At 39.7% G+C, this 25,407-nt stretch overlaps 1 protein-coding gene and 1 long non-coding RNA gene across 16 annotated transcripts in view; one reads left to right on the forward strand and one right to left on the reverse strand.

Moving 5' to 3' along the window:
• LOC144300471 (uncharacterized) overlaps window positions 1-7,175 on the reverse strand; it is a 100,324-nt gene extending 93,149 nt beyond the window's left edge. For 12 of the 13 annotated variants that reach the window (XR_013367130.1, XR_013367132.1, XR_013367127.1 and 9 more), the window contains exons 1-2: window positions 6,927-7,175; window positions 5,500-5,547 (exon numbers count right to left, since the gene is read on the reverse strand). This is a non-coding gene — a long non-coding RNA (uncharacterized LOC144300471). Of the gene's footprint in view, window positions 1-5,327; window positions 5,548-6,926 lie in introns of those variants that run through there. The other variant, XR_013367124.1, reaches the window with a different exon arrangement.
• Window positions 7,176-7,644: 469 nt separating this feature from the next.
• PEX2 (peroxisomal biogenesis factor 2) lies at window positions 7,645-25,048 on the forward strand. 3 transcript variants are annotated; one of them, XM_077876495.1, is made up of 2 exons: window positions 7,645-7,909; window positions 23,149-25,048. In XM_077876495.1, exon 2 carries the CDS (start codon window positions 23,166-23,168, stop codon window positions 24,081-24,083), a length of 918 nt encoding a protein of 305 aa, XP_077732621.1. In that variant the 5' UTR covers window positions 7,645-7,909; window positions 23,149-23,165; the 3' UTR covers window positions 24,084-25,048. The 3 variants fall into 3 exon arrangements, with proteins under 3 accessions (XP_077732621.1, XP_077732622.1, XP_077732623.1); XM_077876496.1 differs by lacking the exon at window positions 7,645-7,909 and adding an exon at window positions 7,919-8,154; XM_077876497.1 differs by lacking the exon at window positions 7,645-7,909 and adding an exon at window positions 8,182-8,438.
• The last annotated feature ends 359 nt before the right edge of the window (window positions 25,049-25,407 follow it).

Raw genomic sequence — 25,407 nt, forward strand, 5'->3', positions numbered from 1 at the left:
GTCCAAGTATTGGCTACAAATGTTCTGAGAACGTTTAAGGCAGTCTAGGAGAAGCTATGTTTGATAGGTTAAGTGTATTAAATGCACCTTTGACTTAGGATAATTTCAACTTACAATGGTTTTATCAGGACAGAACTCTATTGTAAGCCAAGGAAGTTAGTGGTTAAGAGTGAAAACTCTAGAGTCATACAATCCGGGTTCACATCCTACCAATATGTTGACTAACTGGGGGTCTTAGTAATGTCCTTTAACTTCTCCATGCTCCAATCTCATTATTTATAAAATGAGATAATTATAGTATCTATCTCATAGAGTTGATGTAACAACCTAAGATGATATACATAAAATGATTTGAAAGGTGTCTAACATCTAGTAAGTACTCAATAAATGTAAGCTACTATCAATTTTAATTTTATTGCTATCATCATCATTTGTGGTAGTTTTCACTAACAACTGGGAGACCTACAAAGTCACCTTGTCACCTCAACTCTTTTTTTCTTATCTGTACTAAAACAGTATTAATATCTTAGTATTTTTTTATTTATTTATTCATGAGAGACACATAGAAGCAGAGACATAAGCAGAGAAGCAGGCTCCCTGTGGGGAGCCTGATGCAAGACTCAATCCCAGGACCCTGGGAACACGACCTGAGCCAAAGGCAGACATTCAACCGCTGAGTCACCCAGATGTCCCAATATCTTAGTATCTCTTGATGTGTAACAAACCACCTCAAAACGTAAAAAAAATATTTCTTATAAATTCTATAGGTCAGGCATCTGAGGGGTGGCTTAGCAGTGTTCTCTGGCTCTGGATCTCTCACAAGGCTGCAACCAAGGTGTTCGCAGAGGCTGCTGTAGTCCCAAGGCTCTATTAGAGAAGACTCACTTCTAATTTCAGGCTCTAGCTGTTGGTAAGATTCAGTCACTCACAAGTATTAGACCGAGGGCCTTAGTTACTTCCTGGCTGTTGGCTAGAGGTCACCCTCAGTTCCTCACCATGTTGGCCTCTCTCTAAAAGGCACCATACCACACTGTAGCTGGATTCATCAAAACAAACTAGTAAAAGAGAAGCAGAGATAGTATAAGCAAGAGGGGTCACTCACTGTCTTCTGTGACCTAATCCCAGAAATAATATCCTTCTCCCTACTGTCCTGCTCCATTGATTGGGAGAGTCAACAGATGCAGTCCACACTCAAAGGGACAAGATTACACAAGGTCATAGCATACTAGTGGTGGGGATTCTTGAGGGTCATCTTTCGGCTGCCTACCACATGTTATAAAGTTATTGTGGAAATTAAATGGGACTAATGTATTCAAAATTCATTGTAGAGTGCTTAGCCCCTAGCAGATATTCATCTATACGAGTTTATTCTCCCCTCTTTACTAAAATAAAAGTCCTTGAAAACAAGGCCATTAATCAGTGAGCCCTGCAGTACTTCTGCTAAGCAGATAAGGCTCTTACCAATGACTAGAGGAACAAATGATAAATGATACTGACACAATTGTTCACATTTTAGTTAATACTGTCTCCATTTTCAAAAAAACAAAACCTATGTACCTTTTAGCAGGAATTCATTTTACAGTACAAGTGTATGGTAGGCAGAATATTGGTCCCCTAAAAATGCTCTTAACTGAACCCCCGCCCCCAGGACCCGTGTATAAATTATATGGCAAACAAAGCTTTGCAGACATAATTAAGTTAAGGACCTTGAGATGGGACATTGCTCTAGATCATCCATGTGGACCTAATTCTTATCATAGGAATCCTTAGAAACAGAGAGCTTTCCCTGTCTGGAGTCAGAGAAAGAGATGTGACTACAGATTGATACAATATTGCTGGCTTTCAAGATGGAGGAAAGGGACCACTAGCCAAGGAATGTGGACACCTCCCAGAAGCTGAAAAAGACTAGACAATGGATTCTACCTGAGAGTCTCAAGAAAGGAATGTCTGCTGACAACTTGATTGTAGCCTAGTAAGATTAGTGTTGGACTTGTGATCCAGAGAACCATAAGATAATAAATGTATGTTATTTTAAGCCATAAGTTTGTGGTAATTTGTTACGTCATAACAGGTGAGAAAATATGTAAGTTACTTAGGCGAGGAATCATACACCATACTCTCTAAATGTTCAGTGGATATATATGGTCCTTGTATAATGTGAGATATTAAAAATCATTGAAAGTTAAAAATCACTAAACATCACCATCACAAAACTCTGGGCTATTTTTAATCTTTTAAATCACTGTATTATAAAGTCATTAGCTACCATCAAAAGCAGTAAGAATATAAACTATTGTGTTTTCACTTAGCAAACACTTCTAGAATACTTACTGTGTGGTAGACACTATTACAGACACTTTAGAAATATTAACTCATTTGATCTGTTTAACTCTAAGAGATGGTTACTATTGTCATCCCTGTTTTATAGACAAAGAAGATACAGGCTTCATTAGCTTGCCCAAGAATGCATATGTAGTAAGTGACAGAGTGAGAATTCAAAGCTCCAGAATCCATGCTTTTAACCATAAGTTATACTTCTTCTAAAATCATAACCTTATATGTTCCCAGTAAGTTGCTTTATGTACTATTTTGGGCTTAAGCAGAATTTTTTCGATTGTATGTTTTCTGAGTTATTTTCCCTTTTCACCCATTTAACAGTTACCAAGCACTTCCTCTGTCTTGGACATAGCTGGAAAAAGAAATGAATAAAACAATGAGCCTCCCCTTTAAGAATTCACACTTTAAGTGACAAGAGACAGATATGTAAATAGATAATGACAAAAATAATATAATAAATTCATTCCAGCAAGACTATCTCTTTTTTTAGAAACATGGGGGGAGAAGGGGAGGGAAAGGGACAAGCAGACTCTGCACGGAGTGCAGAGCCCCACAAGGGCTCAATTCCAGGTCCCTGCAATCATGACCTCAGCAGAAACCAAGAGTCAGAGACCCAACCTACTGAGCCACTCAGGAGCCTCCAAAACCATCGCTTATTCCCCATCAATGAATTCATGATTTAGAAGGAAAGGCTAGCACTTATATAAACAATTGTGATTATTTTAAATGCTACAGTAGAAGCACCTAACTGGTGCTAACAGACACAGGAAAAGGAATAACCTTTACAGGAACTGGGGCATGGGGTTTGAAGAAAGAGAGTAACAGAGTAACCTGTGAGTTTAGTACTTGAGAAAGATCATTCTAGTGAGCAGGGAAGAGATTAAGCCTGAAGAGACTTAGGCTAGAGGCCACAGATTTGCTAGGAATGGCTTAAAGTGCAGAGATGATGAGAGCTTGAAATAAGGCAGTGGCAGCAGAGATTATTAGAAGAGAGGGTAGGGTTTAGAGTGATATTAGAAGGCATTGAGACAGGGATCCAGGGTATGCCAGGGGCCTCCCTTCCTTCTCTACACCCATGAGCCTCCTTCAAGGAATAATAATAGCAAAAGAGAAGAGTAAGAATTTAGCAGTAATGGCTGTGTAAATACTAGGCTAACAGATGCTGAAAGGGAGAACTTGGATTTTGTGTCCTGCTGCCCTTCTAAGTCATTTGGACATTAACCTGGGCAAGTAGAGTCTGGATGAGGTGTTTACAGTATACAATCAGATAACAGTAGAAAGTAACAGTGCTAGAAAGATGGAAGGCATACTGGAGTGGGGAGAAATCAGTGTCTGAGAAAGGAGATAGCACTGTGGTATATTAAAAGAAAAGTTTTAATTAAAAATTTCTTTTTAGTTTTAATATTTTAAAAATTTTTTCATAAAAATTTATGAAGAGCCTGAAGTTACCTAAAGGAAACATTTCTTTTTACAATTAACTGTTTTTAAATGTTGAGTTGTCATCAATAATTATAGCTAGCAATAGCTCACTTTGAGGAGTCACTATTCAAAGTATTATTCATATATGGCCTCATTTAATCCTCAAGTGTTATTACTAATTCAGTTTATTGTTAAGTGAGACCCACAGAGATTGAATAAATTTTCCAGGTTCATCCAGGAACTAGTAAAGGTAGAATTTGAATCCAGACATTGTGGTGCCAAATCCTGAACTTGTCACTATTATTACTAACCATGTTTAGTAAATCCAGACATTCAGAATTAATTTTTTACTATGTTGAGATTCAAAGCACGCAGAAGTGCTGAAACCAGACTGTAAGTTCAAATCCTCATTTCACCACCTATTAGCTATGGGACTTCCCCTCCTCTGCAACTATCTTCCTATTTATAAATGGGAATAATAATAGTGCTTGTCTCCTAGGACACTTCTAAGGACTAAATGAATAATGCAGAAAAAGAGTTTAGAACATATTACACATCCGATAAAATTTACTTGTTATTATCAACATTATTTTACCCTAAAGTACTGAGAATACTGGTAAGAAGCATTGTATTATACTGCATGGCCCCAATTAAGATCTGCAGTAGACAGAATAATGGCCTCTAAAAAATGTCCATGCCCTAATCCCTGGAACCTGTAAATATCTACTTTACCATGGCAAAAGGGACTTGGCAGCTGTGATTAAGGTTATGGACCTTGAGATGAAGAGATTATCCAGCATTATGTAGGTGGGTCCAATCTAATTAGATTCCTAAAAGACTGCAATTAGAGAGAAAACAACTGAAGAAAAGGCATGAGAAGTCAGAAAGATGGGAGGCTTTCAACCCAGCAATCCCAGCTTTGAAGAAGGAGAGCCACAACCCAAATATGGATGGCTTGTAGAAGCTGGGAACATGCCCTCAGCTGATGAGCTAGTATGGAACCAATACTACCAGAGCAAGGAACTGAATTCCGTCAACCTGAACAAACAAAAAGCCAAATTCTTCCCTACACCCTGTAGAAAGAAACACAGACCTGTGGACACCTTGACTTTGGCCCATGAGTTCTTAGTTGGACTACAGAACTGTATGACAATACATTGCTGTTGTTTTGTGCTGTTAACTTTGTGGTAAGTTGTTACAGCAACAGTAATAAACTAACATAAGGTCTGTGTTTAACTTTTTCCTAAAAGACTCAAATATATTGATTTAAAAACTATGTAATATGCTAAAATGGATTTAACTTTTTAAAGTCAGCAATTTTAAACTATGTTAGGGGCATAAATCAATGTCTCCTTTACACTTCTATTATTAAATTCCTTAGAACCTAAAAGTTGCTGAAAGGCTAGAAGAAAGCATCATAAATAATATGCTATTATTATTTTCCTCTTTTCTTTATATTTAAAGAAATACTGTAATTTTTTTAAGTTCTCATAATTAATGGATTAATTATACTCTGATTTTCAACTAATATATTTTAAGCCCATAGCCAAGTCCCAATAAGACTCTTCATCAACGTGTTGACAAGAATTTATAATTTCTAGGTTTAAACAATTAACATGTTGCATTTATAGAGGTAAAACACTCAAAGGCCAAATACACTATGCCATGGTTATTTGCTTCTTCACTGTCTCTGAATTGGTACTCATCAGTTTCCAGAGAGTAAGGGCATGTCTGCGTGTTCACCTTTACGTCGACACTGGTTAGCAAGATTCCTGGCCCCCCAGCAGGCTTCTGTTAAATAAATGAATGAAAAACAAATACATTTTTAAATTAAGTATAGAAAATTGGAAGTAAAGCTTTCCTGAAATCTCAGTTTACTATCTCACTGGAAAACTCAAGAGGTATATTATATCAAGAGGTTAAAAGTTGGAGCTTATTTTAACCATTTTCAACAAAAATCTCAAATGTTCTGCATGCTGTACATTCTTAATCAGATTCATTAAAAAGAATTCAAATATCTTGTTAGTTTGGTACATTTATTATTATCAATAGCTATTGTGATATTCATGTGACAATATATAAGGTTCCATGACTTAGAATTTGCTTTCTGAAAATGTCTTCTATATTACTCTTTTTGGGGTACTTTTTTTTTCCCCCACTTCCATAAAAAATTAAATGAAGCAAGTTATATCTGCTGGCCTACCTGAGAAGTCCAACATGGCCACCTTCCCTCACAATTCATAAATGAAAGCCTTGGTCTTCCTCAAAAAGATTTTCTTACCCTCCAGAACAGCACCATTCAACAGAAATGCAACAAGAAGCCACATATGTAATCTTAAATTTTCAAAAACATCCTCACTTCAACATGTCACCAGTATAAAATGAACTAGCTGACGTTCTTTCTTTTCCGTATTATATTTTAGAAATCCAGTGTGCATTTTACCCATGCCTCAATTTGGCCGACCCACACTTGAGGTGCCAACCGCAGCTCTAGAAAAACCTCCCCTCCTGTCTCCACTACTCTATCTCATCTGGACTGTTAGTTCATGAACTGGGAAGCATTTTTTTTTTTTTTTTAACTAATAAGGGAAACCATCCACATCACCCTTCTTAGGTCTGCTTTTTCCAAGATCTCCTCCATGTATGGAAGACGACAAAACTGCAGGTATAAATATGTTAAATTGTACACCTTTGAGGTAAAAAAAAAAAAAATGAATTCGAACAGTCCTAAAATTCATTAATAAATGTTCTTTTATCCATCCTGTTTCATATTCTGAGTCACAACTCTGATCCTCAGAAAAATTATTTTGAAAAAGAAAGAAAAAAGCGGTCTTGAGGGCAGCCTGGCGGGGGCGCTCAGCGGTTCAGCGTCTGCCTTCAGCCCAGGGCGTGATCCTGGAGACTCAGGATCGAGTCCCACGTCGGGCTCCCTGCATGGAGCCTGCTTCTCCCTCTGCCTGGGTCTCTGCCTCTCCTCCTCTGTGTCTCTCATGAAAAATTAATAAAATATTAACAAAAAAAATCTGCCTTGTAACACCGCTTCCACAGTATAGGCTCTGGAACAGGTAACAAGACAGCTGTTGCAGGACTGTGTGCTCCTGGGGAGCGGGGGGACCATGGGGCAACCACCACGAAGTTAAGCCCTACTATGTGCACGTCTCTCGAGTTACCTACGTCTCCTGCAAGCTTAGGGCCAGCCCTCCAGCCAAGACACGGCGTCCACACTGCAGAGGGGGATGGCATCGCGCAGCTGCACTGCCCGGTAACCTCAGAGACGACCTTCCCTCAGGCCTCAGGCCTCAGGCCTCAGGCAGTTCAGACTCAGTTGCCCAGGGGTGGGCGACCGCGCAGGCCGCGTTTCTAACTGCTCCGGGGTGACGCACGCGGACCGCGCTGCACCCAGGCGCTCGCCACCACCCCACCCCCCACGCCCACCCCGGGCGCGAGCGCGTCGAGCCCGGCCAGCAGGGCGCCTCCCGGGCCTGCAGGGGTCCGCCCGCCACCCCGCCTCGGCACGCACGCGCCGCGAAGCCGCCGGGGCCCCGGAACCGCCGCCTCCCTCGCCCAGGGGCGCGCCCCCTCCCCAGGAGGCCCGTCCGCGGGGCGCCGTCCACTCCACCCCGGGGGCTGCGGAGGCGCCCCGCTGCCACTCGGCGGCGCCTGTCGGGCTGCACGCCGCGCCGTCCCAGGGCAGGGAACACCCCGCCCTCGCACGGCCCCGGCTTCCCCGCGGCCTCTTGACACCGAGGCCTCTTCACGCGCGGCGCCGACCCGGGGCCGCCGGGTTCGCGACGGGCCTGCCAATCAGAGGCGCTTTCCTCAGAGCGGCCAACCGACCAATCACCGCGCGCCAGTGTCTTCGGCCCTTCGGCTCTTCGGCTCTTCGGCCCTTCGGCCCCTCGGCCCTTCGGCTCTTCGGCGCTCGCGGGGGCTGCGCCGGCCCTCCGCGGCCTTCCGCCGCGCTCTCTACAGCTCCGCTCGTCCGCGTTTAATTTCCCCTTCTTCCTCAGACACTTCCGGGTCCGGCGTCGCTCCGGAAGCCCGCGCGTCCCGGAAGCCTGGGTAATCCCGGTTCTGCTCGGAGAGGCCGAGCTTCCCGGAGAATGTTTCAGAGAAAGTTACGTGGGCCGGGGGCGTTCCGCAGACTCGTCAGGTCAGTGTCTGCCCGAGAGAGCGGCGGGGCAGCCCCGAGGTCCTGCCTGCGGCCGGGAGGGCGTGGAGGGTCACGCCGCGGTGGCCGCGCTTCCTTCCCCCGTGTTCCGGGAAGAAAGGCGGGGACGCAGGCCCCAGGCCCTCAAAAATAGCCTTAGAATCGCACCCTTGAAAAGAAAAGAAAAAGAAAAAGAAAAAAAAAAGACCAACAGAGCTGCAGCCTTGAGCTCCGGTGCCTTCCGCGAGGTGACTTTCTGAGACGCTTTCCCAGTCGTCTCCGCGGCCTGGGCGGCGGGGAGGTTTCCTTCTCAAGAAGTGGCGCACACGGGACGCGGCGCCCTCCCTGCTGACTGGCGGGGCTCGCGTCAGGCGCTCGGTGTGGTGCGGACCCGAGGAGGCCGCACGCTCCTGGCCTCCCTGACCGCCTGCGGACTTGGACGCGGTTCTCATTCTTCCTCGGGGAGGAATTGCCCTTGGGGATGTTGTCGTATCTAGCGTTGATTTCTGACGACCGAGAGTGTGAGAATGAGGTGGTTTTTGTTTTGTTTTGTTTTTTTTCCTGTTGGGGCTTAAATGAAAAGTCATGGGTCCTTTACTTATTTCCTGAGGTCCCGTTTTCCAAAGATTCTGCATTTCGTGAAAGAGCTTCTCCCGAAACCAAGGTGTTGGACGTCCCCGTCTAGTATGTTCCGCGATCACCCCTTGAGAGGTGTTTTTTTGTTTTTTTGGTTTTTTTTTTAACCTTAAAGATTTCGAGCGGTTACAGAGAGGTTGAGGCTTTATCCACACCACAATTTGCGGTCTAAACAAACGTCTTTCCCTTAATGTGTTATCTTTAGTTAAACCTAAACAAAATAAACTTTCTTTTTTCACTTTATCTTCTCTCTGATTTGCCCGTGTTACCAATTACTTGCATCCAGAAACATCAGAGTTGGATGATCTTGAATCAGGAGGAGACGAAAGAACTAGAGAGAATGGAATTATGTACAAAGCAGAGAAAAAAAAAAACAAAAACCCACAACCCATATAAGCCAAAAAAAAACCCCACAACCCATATATGTACATATATATATTTCTTATTTATTATTTTTTTATGTTCTTACAATCTATTTATTATATATATATATATATATATATTTTCCCCCCCCTTAAAGGAAGAAAATGGAAGTAACAGCCCATAGAGAGTAGGAGACTGAGTCAAGAGAATGGACTTTGGTTTCCTTTGAAATCTCATGGCCTTATTCTCTTCATTTTTAAAAATTAGGGGTAGCATTCAGTCTGTGGTTTTAAATCTGTTCTGAGGAAGAATTCCTCTAGAAATTTCCTGAAGCCACATAAGGGAGGGAAAGCCAGCCGACACTCAGCGATATTTTACCAGGGCAGCTATTTTATGTGTTCTGTTTGAAACACAGTGTTTCTGTTAGGAAATTTAAATTTATATCTTAGACTAGATGACCTGTGTTTACTTCTAGCATTAGGATTCTGTTTCTTAGGGAAATTACTCATTTGTATCCAGTGTGCATTCATTCAATTGGTAAGTTTCTTTAACAGTAAAAGTTACAGCCATCCTTAATTCATTACTTCAGGCCACAGACACATCTATATTTTCTCATTTGTTAAATAAATACAAACTTCAAATTTAATTCTCTGTGATCAGAATCATGATTCTTTATTTTTTCTCTCTTCCTCTCCTGGTATTTTACCCATAAAATCTGTGCTTATCTTTGAAGCTCCTAAGAATCTTTACAATAGAAAGGGCAGATATTTTTCTATTTCACATATTCAGTAACTGAATCTTAAAGACGTTCACGGTCTTGCTCAACATCACATTACTAGTACATTTCTGTGTTAGCCCCAAGTTTTCCTCACAGCATCAGGTAATTTTAAAGTCTCTTTCTATCACTCCCCTGTGCTGGGGTTCTTGTAGCACCAGGAAGATGTGTGCCATGTGCACAGTCTTTATTTCTGGACAAAAGTTCTGCTCTGAATCACTTGGTCCTTTTTTTTTTTTCCCCCTCCCTTGATTATCTTGGGCAACCTAGAAGCAAATTGGATGTCCCCTTTATCTCCATCCTGTGAAATGACAGCAGTTTCTAAACACTACATGTTCCTCTTCAGTTCTTTTGGAATGTGGAAGAAACCTCTGGAGAAAAGCTCTGTACTGCTCTGTTTGCCCCATGTAATCTTGGCTCTCCCAACTGCCAGCACTGTGGTTTCTCTACCTGGAAGTAAAAACAGGGAAGAGAATGTCTAGCATCTCTGGCCTTCCCATTGTGCACTGTTAATCAACTTCTTTTCAACCTTTGATCCTCTATATAATCAAAATGCCCTTTTCTGTGTTGCTTTTTATTCTATTTAATATGTTTTCTTTTTTTTTTTCCAGACCTCTCCCTTCTTAACTGCCTGTCAATAAGGTGAGATAAAATTTCATCCAAGTTGTCTTCTTACTGTTAAAACAAAAAATCCAAGAGCTAGAGACCAATTTTGTTTTGATTCTGCAAAACAGAATCCCTTCTAGCGTTAGCTGAAGTAGTGTTGCCTCTACTTTGCATATAGTATGTGTTCATAACAGTTAAACGAATGTTCACACCTCATTTTTTCACCCACATATTCCCTTTGTTTAGATTTGACGTTCAGTCTCTTTGAATGGTTCTCTGACCACATGGATAGAGTCAGGGAGAGGGAATGTAGACAAGATGCATCCCAGGCAACGTGAACAACTCTACCACATGCCTTTACTTTCTTTCCCCATTTACAAAGTCCTGGGAGCTTGACTGGCAGTCTGGTCTTGTGAATGATCCTGAGGGAAAGCATTTTGCTTTGAGCTCTGCGGGATTGAATTGGTTCCAAGTTTACCACATATCCATGCTACTTACTAACTTCCTTTGTGTGTTCCACAATTTCTCTACTGTTTACCAGAAATCTACTGATTGTCAGTCTGACCTTAAACAGGTTGTTAATCTTCTCAAGCCTAACTTCTGTCTTCTTAAAATGGACCTGATACTATTTACTGTTACGAGGATTAAATGAGATAAAGAACGTGAAGAAAATATAATGCCTCACACGTAATAATGTATCACATGGTACTTCCTCCTTTCCCATTGCTAATACCTCTGTTCCTTTGTGGATATTTCCATGTTGTCTCGAATGCCATAAAATACGCAATTATTGGCCAATATGTGTGCCAATAATTTGCAAGTCGTTTAAAATTCTCTCCTTAGGTTCTAGAGCCCTTTTCTAACTTTATAGAGTACTTAAAGACCTAGTTGTTTCATGTGTTTCATGTGGCTCTTGTTTGGTCATCCTTGGATTGTAATTTTTGCTGTAGTTCATGCCCAATGCTCTTAATCTCTTAGTGCTTATTAGCCTTTTAAAATAGCCCCATTTGCATAAAAAAAATTAAAAAGGGATCCCTGGGTGGCGCAGCGGTTTGGCGCCTGCCTTTGGCCCAGGGCGCGATCCAGGAGACCCTGGATCGAATCCCACGTCAGGCTCCCGGTACATGGTACATGGGGCCTGCTTCTCCCTCTGCCTGTGTCTCTGCCTCTCTCTCTCTCTCTCTGTGACTATCATAAATAAATAAAAATTTAAAAAATAAAAAATAAAAATAAAATAGCCCCATTTGCATGTCTTATGGTGTCCTCCTAAAGTGTTTATGTTCATCTTTTAGAGCCACACCACCTTGTCAATCAAAGACACTAGTTCAGAGCATAGCTCTACCACATGTAATTGTGTTAATTTTTTACACGAGTCAGCTAACTGAAGTCTATGCTTCAGTTTCCTTGTTTTAAAACATAAATGATGAAAAAACCTCTTTCATAATATTGGTAAGGATGAAATGATTTAATATTTAATTTTACAAAAGACACTGAGCTATGATAGTCCCTTGTTAGCGTTTGATAACTGATAAGTAGTATATACTTACTATAGTCATAAACTCATAAAGTGGTGGGTATTGTCCTCTAGATGCTTTACTCTTTTTTTTCTGTGATTGTGTCTCTGTCTCACATATTCTGTTCTGATTTCTCTACTTTCTCTAGCCTTTTTCACACTCATGTTCAACATTATCATTTTTATATAGTTGGAAATGTCTGTTTTATTTTTTTTCTTCCTCTTTCCAGGTTTCTTAAAATAGTTCATATAAGGATTCTAGATAGGTAGACTTTTCATAGTTGATTATTTTAAATTTATTTTTAAGTCTCTTAATTGCTACAGAGTGTAGTGTGCTAAAATGACTTGTCTAGAGTCACACAGTCTGTTGGTGAAGCTGGTCTAAGATACAGAACTAATCAGGACCAGTTTAACTCTCTTTCCCTATAATCACTCAAACATCTGCTCTTTATTTTCACAACATGCTTTCTCCCTTAAAGACTCAGAAGTATCAACTTTCTGAAAGAAAAGATTATGAGTGCCATGCTTTTCTCTTAAAAATGTACTTGTAAAGTTAGGCCAAGGTATTGGAAATTCTGTTTTAAGGTTTAAAAAAACCAGAGGGAAACTTTGGTGTTAGTTTTAAATACTTGAATAAGTACATCGTAAATGAAATAGGGAGGGTGCTCAATTGTGTAAGACTAATTATAGTCTTGAAGATTCTGGTATGTGAGTTGAGTTCTCTTTCCTCTCCAAATTAATGTATATATTAATATATATAAATATATATAAATCTTTATATATATATATATTTACTTCCCATCTGCTAGAGCAAATTATTTATCATTGTTCATCTTTTTGAGCAGTTTATGTGATTTTGAAGTTTATGCTTCAGATATATTTTAGAAATATTTTGTTGCGTACTCACTACCATTCTCAAAAAGAAAAATCCTATTTGGATATTGATGAGGATTACATTTAAGTGAAGAGTAATTTAGAAGTCTAGTGTCTACTACAGAACTTTAAAATTTCACATGTCTGTATCCAAAAGAGCACATTTTTATATCAATGGATATCTATAAACTATTGAAACTTAGTTTGTATTTGATGAAAGAGTAGAACAAAAGAGTAGTGACAAGTCATTTAGCAAGCCTGTGGCAGAAGTGGGATTTGAACTTGTAGTTGTTGATTTCTAGGCCTATTCACAATGCCAGAGGTCACACTGTCCTAATGGGTCTCAGTCATAGCTTTTTCTCTTTTGCTCATGTTTGAAATGTGTTCTGGGAATCAGTGTCCTGTTAAATCCCTCTTTGATGCATGTCCCATTTATTAGTATTGATTTCAATACAATGGACAGTAAATCTATCTGACTACACAAAGGAAATAAAATAGTAGGGTGTAGGTTCAAAGCTTAAGATCTCCAGTTATAGAACTTTATTCATATAACCTCATAATATGAAACATTAGTTTAAAATTTTTTCAAACCTAAGAGGAAAAAATGAATGTGTTGTATCATCCGTTTTGATTACTTGAACCCTCAGGAGAGTGTGGCAGCAACATTGTTATACTAAACACTGGATGATTATTGTAGATCTGGAAAAGGGTAGCTTCGCAGTGGGCGCATACCTTAGAGAATACTTAGGAATCGCATGTTTCTGCTGACAAAGTTTATAGGACTGTAAATTTAAATGTAGAGTTTTTGTAGGCAGCATGCATTGACAAATATGCCTAATGGTAATACATCTAGTACTGAGAGTCTCAGAACAGGTCAATAATAATGTGTATATTGATAGCAGCAATGTAGGAGATGTTACTTGGTATTATAGCTAAAAATCCATGTTATCCCCTTAATCATAATTACATTAATATTGACAGGCCCTTGACAATACTCACATTATTATTGATAGATTTCTGTCAATAACATGTTTTAAATAAAATATATTCATTCATAATTTGTACTATACTCCGTAAAAGCTCAAGTATATTCTGAAAATTTTTCATTCCATAGTGAGATACAATTGTTTATTTGGTTTTGGAATGCAATATAGATGACAAAATTTTATTTGGGTGAATGGAAAGGATGGGTTATTTAAGGATAGATTTATATATCGCTGCTCTTAGTAAATGAATTTCAGTAGTTTTTTTCTGCAAAAGAAAAGCAGTATGACATGTCTAGTGATAAAATGTCAGCAGGAGACCTTTTTAATAGTTTTTTGTGCTAGATCATTTTGTCTTAAACATATTTATGTGACAAGTTAATCACACTAACCCTATAGATGCTCTAATTTGCCTTGAACATCTTTCTCCCGTATCCTTAACATAGTAAAATCCTTTACTAAACATATATTGTGTAATACCAATTATACTTTTAATTAATTATTTTTTATTTTTATAAGTCTCTTTGCAGGACCATAAATGTTCCCCCCCCCGCCCCGGGGTTGGCTATTTAGAATCTTAAATTAGTACAGTTTGGGAAGTGGGGATTGAGGATGGAAAGGGTTCTAGAATTGTGTATTAAAAGAATGAGTTTTCATGGCAGAATAGGAAAAGGTATTGCCTGTTTTTGACATTCTGGAAAAATCAATTTGAATTAAATCTTACGGTGTTCGTTTCAATCCTGAACAATCTCAGCTTTAAAGAAAAAGATTTGTTTGTATTTTTTTTTTAACTATTCAAGTTGGAGCCTTCTTTTGTGAAACTAGATACTAATCTTTAAGAACCAATAATTTGGGGATCGTTAAACCTTACTTAAACTAAATTCCTGTAAGTAAATAGAAATAGACTGGCTAATAGTTGGATGTGGATGACAGTCACTGTAACAGAATCAAGAAAGTACTGGTTTACAAAAAAAGCATTGGGGATCTTTTATTCAAAAATGTGAAGGTGCCATAATCTTTTTGATTTTGATTAGTTCTTAATGAAGTGGGTCATTACTTTAACATTTTTAGAAAGTTCTTACCACTTTCAATAAGGGGCCTTGCATTGTTGCAGGAAACCCCTAACTGGTCTCTGGGAGCTGCAGCCTTCCTTTTCAGTTTTAATTGAACTCTGCTATCTAATTAATCTTTTAAAACTATATATCATTATGTCTCTTCCCTACAGTGATTATTTGTGCCTATGAAATCATTGTGGTTTCCCTAAAGTGGGCTTTTTGCAGTGGGTTAACTCTTCAGCCAGTCTCTCCTGGGGGCCTGTTTTGCTCAGACATTACAGATGACATGAGTCTTTGCTTCCTGGTAACAAACACAGCCACATTGTTGGGGATTAAATCACCGAGGAGGCAGCTTCTGTTGGAATCCATCAATATCTCCCAGATAAACCATGGCCAGGTTTCATGTTTTGCACATATCTGGGATTTGCACAACCTGTTCTTGTGTCTTAAATACATTTTTTTTTTCTTTTCTGCCTGGGAAGATTCATTCTTTGCTTAAGGGATCAATGGCTAGTCCTGATTACAGTAACATCCTATTTCTTTAAAAATGCTTGAATAAAAGGAAGTAAACTGAGTTAAATTTTTGGATTGAATCCTTGATACCTAGGAGATTGCCTGGCATTTAGTAAGTGCTCAAAAAACACTGGTTAAACTGAGGGGCGCCTGTTAGCAAAGTGGATTCAGCATATGCCTTTGGCTCAGGTCACAGTTCTGGAGTCCCAGGATCAAGCCCCCTGTGTTAGGCTCCTTGCTCAGTGGGAAGTCTGCTTGTTTCTCTCCCTCTACTCCTCCCGCCACTCATGTGCTTTCTCTCTCTCTCTCTCTCTCTCTCTCTCTCACTCAACCACTCTTCCTCAAATAAGTAAATAAAATCTTTTTTAAAAAATGGTTAAGGTGAATCATTTGTAAGAGAATTAGGATTCACTAAAACCTATACCTTACATTATTTGGAGATTAACTTTATGTGACTTAAAAGTATTTATGACATTTTTCTATGCTTCATACCTATATGGGCAAATGTTATCACACAGCAGTGGAAGGAAAAGGATTCCATAATCAGGATGATTGAACTTCTAGTATTTCTATCCTACTAGTTTCTTCTACTCCTGGGCTCTGCCCTTCTCTAAAACCAATATTTTAGAATAAATGTGTCTGCCCAAAAGAGAAAAAAAGAAAGAAAGAGTGTTACATGTTAGTGATGAACCAAAGTTTGGTGCCTGTCTGGACTGCCTGCACCATGCCTTTCAGCAAAGCACTCTAGAGTCAGATATCATCAGTGTGCATTCCTTAAGTTTCTTTGCTTCAAGATAATAGGCATTACCATATTGATGAGGGTTAAATAACCAAGGAAGCAGGTCATACTGGAACCCATTCCCTAAGAATTCCCCCTCCATAATCTCCTTTCAGATAAGATATAGTAGTGTGATGAGTTTCACTGAACCATATCTCTGCCCCTTCCCACCTAGTCTTCCTTCCACACATATTTGTGACATCATGTTCACTATTTAATTGCCACAATTATGTTTTGATTTTGTAGTCCGTATTTCCTGCAAAAAAAAAAAAATTCTTTCACCACAGATTAAGGCATTAATGAGTAATAATGAAAATTTCAGTCTTTTGAAATAAATTCGCCAGAATCAACTCAGAGTCTTTTTCTGCTTATGCCCATCCCTAGCCAAAGTAGCAGTAATATAGCAATAATACTTATCAGTTTCCAAACCACTTTCTTTTTTCTTTTTTTTAAGATTTTATTTATTTATTCATGAGAGACACAGAGACAGAGAGAGGCAGAGACACAGGCAGAGGGAGAAGCTGACTCCATGCAGGGAACCTGATGGGGGACTCCATCCTGGGACTCCAGGACCACACCCTGGGCCGAAGGCAGGCACTAAACCGCTGAGCCATCCAGGGATCCCCACACTTTCATAATGTTATTTGGTTTAACCTCAACAACTTTGTGAGTGTGGTAGCTGTTATTTCCAACTTTATGTGTGTGGTAGTTGTTATGTCCAGCTTTATGAAGAATCCAAGGGTGGAGGCACCTAAATGGCACTGTTAGGCATCAGACTCTTGGTTTCAGCTCAGATTATGATCTCAGGATCTTGAGCTCAAGCTCTGCATCGGGCCTCGTGTTGGGCGCTCTGCACAGCATAGAGGCTGCTTGAGATTCTCTCTCCCTCTGCCCCTCCCACTCGGGTTCTCTTATTCTCTCTTTCCCTAAAATTAAAAAAAAAAAAATGTTTTTGGTTTAAAAAGAATCTGAGGGTAATGACTTTTTCTAAGATCAAGTAGTAAGTAAGTGACAAAGCTGGAACTTGAGCTCAGGTCTGATTGATTTTTAATTCTGCTTTTTTTCTTCTCTGTCACAGTTGACCTAAATAGGAATGTAGAGCATAGGAAGAATATTCCACTTTAACTATAATGTGTAATGGACAGTGTCTGTTTTATGTTTACAACTTTAAAAAGTTACAAAAATGACTAAAATGTTAGAAAATAAAACCTGAAACAAAAAAAAATAGAGAAATTATTCATCTGGAAAAGCAAAATCTGAAGAACAGTTTAATGATAGTCTTTTGGTCCATTAAAGATTCTTACGTAGGAAGGAGATCGAGCCCAGCTGTTCTTAATCTACACTGAGGCCAGGCCTGGGGAGAAAAAAAAAAAAGGAAAGAAAAAAATGTTAAACTGTAACAGAAGGGATAAGAAAGAATTTTTTGATAATAAGGATTGTTAAATATTGGATTGGTTAGAGAGTGTGTTAAGTCTCCTTTTCTGGCAGCCATTAAAAATTCCTATCTTTGCTAAATGTTAAGTATGATTCCTCCAGAAATGAGGTATTTGAAATGATGATTCTTTGAGAAACCACTTCCTCTGACCAGTTTTTCACTAAATATAAGTAAGGAACCTGAGGAAGAGAAGGATTCCCTCACCAGCCAGTTCATCCAGGTGTCCTCATACAATATTCAGTCAGTATACCAATTAACTACCAAACTACTCATTACATTGCACATAAATTCAGCAAACATTTATTGAGCGACTACTATGAGCCCATCGTTGTGGTATATCTTGTAATTAATAACATGCCCATCAGCCACAATGCAGAACTGATTACGACTCTGTTATTTAAAGATACGTGAATTGGCATAACTGGTCCTCTGACACAAGCCATATATTTCATCTGATACTCAACTGAAAAAAATAGCAATCTACCCAGTGCAATTCTGGGGATGTGAGAGAGGGGAGAGAAGGGAACTGGCAGTGTTGGACCTCTATCTGTGTCCAGTATTCATGGTCAGAACCTTTCAAGGGTAGTTTGAAGTAAAAGAGCTTCCTTTATTTTGCTGACTACAGAATATGAAGTCTGGGGAAGGCACACAGTTGTAGACACTCTTACACTAGAAGAATCATGTATGCTATAGTCCCACATACCATGAATGATTGTAGAATTTTGCATGAGGAAAACTGAGCTAGAAATGAGCATCTGTAAGTGGCAGCTGCTTTGAGAAATAAGTGTAAGATAAGGCTCTTAATGAGTTTACAGATAAGCTAGGGAAAGATGTAATGACATGACTAAAATCCCAGGATGATTGGTTGAGGGCTCAACTGAGTGGCACAGACAGTTGCTGTCAGAGTAAAGGTGGTGATAATAGGAGTTGTAGATGGTTATGAAGGTTTCACAGAGAATGTTGAAATAGAGTAGGAATGTGATGGGCAGAGTGTTGTGGGCAGTGGGAAGAGTTGGCAGGGAAAGTAAAGTGTTTTAGGTACATGAGAAAAGGCACAGAGTCAGGACTGAGGGATGGCACACAATTAAAGACTCCCCTGGATACTAGTGGCTTATCCACTTGCAGAGATGGAGACAGAATTGGGCTAGGTTGTGTTAGAGAAGTTTGTACTTTATCCCAGAGGTAATAATGAGGTAATCTGAAAGAGATGATTTGGTAAGAGTAGGCAAATAATTTTGCAGATTTTGATTTGCTTCTGCATTAAAAAAAAAAAAAGTTCTACTTGTTTTCCTCAATTACATAACTCATAAGATAGAGAAAATTTGTAAGCTGCAGAAAAAGGTGAGAAAAATATTTTTTTTATTAATGAATTTTTGCGTGGATTTCAGAATTCTTTTTCTGTTGAGAGAGTTTCAAAATGGTATATATTGTCCTTAAGAACCTGCAATACCTTATACCTCTGTTTCTACCCTAGTTGTCCGTATACTTGCCTGTTTCCCTTGCTAGACCTTGTTTAAGGTCCATAAGTGAGAACCAGGATGTTTTGTTTATCTCTGCATCCCAGGCTCCCAGCATGGCTAGGATGTATTGATGTCCATAGAGTTTGTGGAATTCATGAGTGGTCTTTAAGCTCACAGGGTCTACTTTTTTTTTTTTTTTTAACAATTTTATTTATTTATTTGAGAGAGAGCTAGAGCATAAGCAGGGAGGAGAGAGGGAGAAGCAGGCTCCCGCTGAGCAGGGAGCCCCACTTGGGCTCAGTCCCATGACCCCAGGATCATGACCCAAGCCAAAGACAGAGGTTTAACTGACTGAGCCACCCAGGCGCCCTGCATCAGGTCTACTTAAGGGAAGAAAGGGAGAGTCCGTGCAAGATTTCTAATAGGCACTGTGGATATAGATAGGGAGGAGAACTAAACAAATGAGTGGGAGAGCTGGCAGGCAGCACAGAGCTGTATGGATGGATGTAGATGTGCCAGAAAAATTATGAAGTTTGCCTTGAAGTGGACTAGCCCAGTCATTCTCAACATCACCAGGAAACTTGCTAGAAATGCAAAGTCTTGGCTCCCATTCCAGGCTTACTAATTCAGAAACCCTGGAACTGAGACACTGCAGTCTAAGAAATCCAAGTGATCATGATAAATGCTCAAGTTGTCTGAGAAAGACTCTACAACGCCAACACGAAGACTGCAGCATAGAAAGACTGAAAGCCCAAAGATGTGCTTGATGCCAGTGAACAAAACCAATGAGGGGCTGTGCTGGCTGGAGCAGGAAAATTATGACAGGAAGGTGATGTTGTTACAAAGAAAGCTGACTGTGTTGTAAGTGGACAGGACCTACAGCTCTTGCTTAGTTCACTGCCTTCCTGACCTTAGCATTTAAGTAGATTAAGTCGATTTAAAGATTAGTCCTACAAGAGGGACCCCACCTTCAGAATCTCCACACAGCTGCCTATTGAGCTCTAGCTATCTCATAGGAGCCTCAGATCTCTAACACCACTGTGGTTATTACCTCTCCCTTCAAACCTGTATCCCTGCATGTGTTTCCTATTTCAGAGAATCGGACTACCATCCACTCAATTACTCAAGTCAGTTATTCTTGGCTTATTTCTCATTAAATTGTGTCACTTCTACCTCATAGCTTTAAAGATACCTATTTTTCTCCATCCCTACTGATACCCTTATAATTTAGACCATTGGGACTTTCTCATTGATTACTTTGCATAATCACGTAACAGTCATCATAACTGGCCTATCTGCCTCGAATCTTTTCTTGAATCCATTCTGTGAATGTGGCCAGAACAAGCTGTCTAAAATGCAAATTTGATTAGTTCTTTTCTTAAACTGTCCAGTGGTTTCCCATTAACATCTTGATAAAGTACAGCCTCCTCAACTTGTCCTTTACTGTTGGTCTCCTGCCTTCCTTTCCAGCCTTTTGTCCTTACGCCTGCAGTCCTTGTCGCCTGCTCTTCCTCTGCCTGGCATAGCATTCTTACCTTCCTTTACCAGGCTAACACTGCTAATCTTTTGGGTAGCTGCTTAGATATTACCTCTCTATGAAGCCTTCTCTGACCTTCTGAGATCTAGTATCAAAAATAATGCCCTGAATTTCCCCTTGCATATCACTCATTACATCTTATTGTAATTGCCTGTTTATTTTATATAGCACATTCTTACCCACCCCCACCTCACTATATTGCGGTCTCCACAAAGGGATGAGATTGTGTCAGTTTTACTCCTACATCATTAACTGGTAAACAGTAGATGTACAGCAAACATGTTGAAATAGGTAATAATCAACAGTCCGGCAGTAATTTGAGATAGTTTTAAAAGCTACTGGGTAAAATTTGTATTTTCTATCTTTCCCCTTCCCCTGACTTTACCGTGTTCATCTGGTCTGTGTAGCATGCATTATGCGTACTGGGCACTGTGCTGGTTGTTGCTAAGTTCCAACTGTGACAAGACTCAAATAATCTTTGCAGCAGGATTTATCCTCTAGTGGAAGAAATAGACTTTAAAAAATAGCATATGTATAGTACACAAAGGCCAAGAAAGTGGGAGAATGGAGTGCTAAGAGAACAACGAGAAGAACACAGTTTGGAAAGTCAGGAGGAAGTGATACCTAAACCACTACTTAAAAATTTGGTACTTAAAAACCAAAAACAGAGTTTTTCAAGTAAAGAACAGGAGTGTACTGCTCCAGATGGAGGGAACAGACCATAAACGTTAACTAGGATAAAAGAGAAGGGGGCACCTTATGACCAACAGATTAGGAAGGAAACCAAGCTGGGGTAGTTTGGGAGGCTCGTGTGTTTGAAATGACTGCAATGTGGAAAATGCACTGGAGAAGGCAAAAGGCACCATAGACTAATTAGTTGTAATGCAATGGAGAGATAAGAGCAGATAGAATTTAGGGAAAAACTTGCAGAGGATAGAGTAGTGAATGGATTAGAAAAATATTTGGGGCAAAGAGCAGAACCTTGGGGATTGATGAGATTTGTAGCAGGAAGAAAGGGTACTCGGTCCTAAACATCCTTCTTTTCCTGTGGCTCCTGGCTACGAGGCCAGGATTTCACAGAACTTGCCACAAAAATCCCCCCTGCAATAGCTCTAAGCTGTGAAATTTTGAGGGAGCTGCAGGAAGGGGAAAAAGATGTGATCACCCTAAAAGGCAGATGACCTGTATGGAAGAGAAGCATTCCTGTCAAATACCTAGACTGAGAGGAAAGCAGCAGTAAAAGTCTATTATTCAATAGGTACTTTTTTACCTATATGGGAACTTGTTAAGCTTGTAGTCTTCTACTACTAAGTCATGTAGGATCCATGGGTAATTTAAAAACACCCCTCTGCAAGACCTCTTTAATTGTCAAAGACATTCCCAGTTTCAAGAGGTACAACTTTATTTTAGGATGTACCTTTCAGTTCTTTAATGTCCAACAAATTATGTTTAATATCTTTTTAGTAAAAATCATAAATAGAATATAAAAGGACTCAAGGTCATTTTATCTCTGGCCCTCAGTTTTGTAAGTGAAAAAAACAAAGCAGAGATTAGATGAAGTGACTTGTCCAGGAACTTAAGTGGGACACCTGCCTCCCTCTATAACTTGGTGTTCTATTAGTGCACTGGGTCTTTTGAAGCCCCAGAGATCCTGCATGACCAAGATCAAGCTCCATGTAGTCAGGGCCTAATTTAGAGACTAAGTTTAAACAGATTTCTTGTCATAGTTTGGATTTGCCAGTTTTTTAATAATAAGTAAAATATTTTAACTGGTCTGTACACTCCTTGATGACAGCAGCCACTGAGCGTTTTAATCACCATGGCTTGTACATAATAGGCATTTATTAAGTGTGTTTTGAATGAGTCACTCATACCTAGCTAACCACTAATCAGCTTTTTCTATTTCATTTTAAAAGATTTTTATCCCCTTACCACCTTTATGATGATTCCTAAGATATTTATAAAAGTCTTTGCATATATTTTTATATCATAGTTTTATTAGAAAACTGTATGTGTATCTTCTCAATATCTTAACAGCATTTCTACATTCATGTTGCTTTGTGCTAGTATTTCTTTTCTGCAATAGTATGATAACATAGTAAACGCTATTTAATTTTTTCTCCTAACTTTATGGATATAAAACCTATTTCAGAAAGATTAAATGACTTGTTAAAATATATATATATACCTTTGGAGTCCGTAGAAGTGCTGGCAATTAACCTGAGGTCTTGACTTACCATCCGCTGGAATGTTCCATAGAGTTCACTGTATTTATTAAGTTCATGTGTTTCTCCATTAGTCATGCTATTATTTAGCTTCATTCCTGTTAGCCCCGGATTTTATGATCTCCCTGCTAAAATGACCAAGGAGGATTACTTGGAGATAATTTGTGGGAAGAGGGTACAACTTGCTACAACCTGTTATTCCTTTGATGAGGAGGGCATAAATAAATAAATAAATAAATAAATAAATAAATAAATAAATAAATAAATAAATAAATAAATAACAAAGAAAAGAAAGGAGGGAGGGAGGAGAGAGAGGAGAAGGAAAAGGTTCCATGTAGGAGGTGATTGTTCGATGCTATTTGACACCTCCTGCCCGCTCTGTCTTCTGTGTGCCCTGGTCAGTTGCGTATCACAGTTTCAGACCCATAAGTTGAGAAGATGGTACAAGCTTACAGATGTTTGATGTTCCCTAATTGTACTTTATCCCCAGAGACCTTCCGAGAAGACATGGCTTCCAGAGAAGAGAAGACAAAGAGGACAGACAGAGTGCTAAGAATAAGTCAGTTGGATGCTCTTGAACTCAACAAGGCCCTGGAGCAGCTGGTTTGGGCCCAGTTTACTCAGTGCTTTCACGGGTTTAAGCCAGGACTGTTAGCACACTTTGAACCAGAGGTGAAAGCGCTCCTGTGGCTTTTCTTGTGGCGATTCACCATCTACTCTAAAAATGCCACCGTGGGACAGTCTGTTTTGAATATTCAGTACAAAAACGATTTTTCCCCGAAGCTGAGGTACCAGCCGCCGAGTAAGAATCAGAAGCTGTGGTATGCTGTGTGTACGATTGGCGGGACGTGGCTAGAAGAGCGCTGCTACGACCTATTTCGAAACCGTCACTTGGCGTCGTTTGGGAAAGCCAGGCAGTGTGTGAACATCATGGTTGGACTTCTGAAATTAGGCGGGCTGATTAATTTCCTGATTTTCCTTCAGAGGGGCAAGTTTGCAACTTTGACAGAACGTCTCCTAGGCATTCGTTCTGTATTTTGCAAGCCCCAAAACGTACGTGAGGTTGGCTTTGAGTATATGAATAGGGAACTTCTCTGGCATGGTTTTGCAGAGTTTCTGATTTTTCTCCTTCCGCTTATCAATATCCAGAAGTTGAAAGCTAAGTTATCTTCATGGTGTATTCCTCTTACCGGTGCTCCTACCAGTGACAATACACTAGCCACAAGCGGCAAACAGTGTTCTCTGTGTGGAGAGTGGCCCACCATGCCTCACACCATAGGATGTGAGCATATCTTCTGCTACTACTGTGTTAAGAGTAGTTTCTTATTTGACATGTACTTTACTTGCCCTAAGTGTGGCACAGAGGTACAGAGTCTGCAGCCACTGAAATCAGGAATCGAGATGTCAGAAGTGAATGCTCTTTAGAAACTAAGATTGTTTCCTCTGAGGAAAACTGCATTATGTTCAAATCCTTAATACTAATCATCCTGAGCATACTGTTCAGGTATCTTTTATGAGGGGATGTGCTGCTCAGCCACCGTCTTCTGTTCCTTTCCAAATATGACTAAACTCTAATCATTAGGAAGCACGTGATTCTGGATCTAGTATGTAAACAATAATGTGTTATTTTTCTTTAAATCATTGCATTCAATTTTTAATGTTGAGACTAATGGACAGTTGTTATTGGACTACCAAAAATGACCTTTCATTTTGCTACTTCCTAGAAAGAGGTTAGATTCTAAAGCGATTTTGGAGACCCTGGGATGAATGTGTATTTAATTGCAGAGATGGCATTATAGCATCATAATCTGACAATGATAAGACCCTCTTGTTTTGAGCCTTAACATCTAGCTCACCCATTGTAATTTTAAGCTTTTTCCCTAAAACCTGTTTTCAAGGGGTTCGGTTGGCTTCGTCCTGGGGCAACATGATGGCCCCCAGAAGCTCCACACTGACATTCCACCAGCTTCCTGATCCTGCTGGAATGAGAGCTTCTTACATAATAGCTCCAGCGAAGTCCAGGAGCTCACTGTCATTGGTCTGCTTGTGATTACGCATTTGTGAACCAGGACAGAAAAGTTCTACTCTGATTACTAGCTGTGTACCACGTGGACCCATAGTAGGAGAGCAGACAGTTCACCACAGGAAACCCGGGTGCCATTATAATAGCGGGTGTTTGGCAGCTCAAAACAATAGATCCTTACTAGACTCTACATCTGCCTTTTTTATATCAAAAGTCCATATGCAAAAAAAAAAAAAAAAAAAAAAGTCCATATGCGGTCTTTAATTTTACCCATGATCTGGGGTGATAAGAACATAGGTAACTGAATGGTTGACTTAGATTTCAGATTTAAAAGGATTAAATAAATAAACATTGTGTTATGACAACAGTTTTTTTTGTAGTGTTATTTTGACAAAGTGCATTCTGAGTAAATGCCCATATTATAATTTTAACGTGAAAATAGTACTTTACATATATTTACATATATGCCAACTAATAGAGATATCAACATTATGAGGGTTTTCAGTTTTTCCACAGACACTAATGACACTTAGTACAATATATATTTTTAATTTTTTCAATTTTTACTTAACACCTACTCCCTCGCTAAGTGATTACCTGCGGGTCAGGAAGTACGACTGTTCCACGCATCACTGGATAACCAGAACCTACCTTTCTCCACGCCAGTGTACCAATAGAGACATTTTGTTAGTTGAACAGCTAAACCTGATATGAGAGATTGGGTTC

The sequence above is a fragment of the Canis aureus genome, chromosome 28 (assembly GCF_053574225.1).
Source record: "Canis aureus isolate CA01 chromosome 28, VMU_Caureus_v.1.0, whole genome shotgun sequence".
Classification (NCBI taxonomy): Eukaryota; Metazoa; Chordata; class Mammalia; order Carnivora; family Canidae; genus Canis; species Canis aureus.

What these genes read in the sequence shown, in the direction of transcription:
- PEX2 (XM_077876495.1), top strand. Translation starts at nt 23,166, where the DNA reads ATGGCTTCCAGAGAAGAGAAGACAAAGAGGACAGACAGAGTGCTAAGA.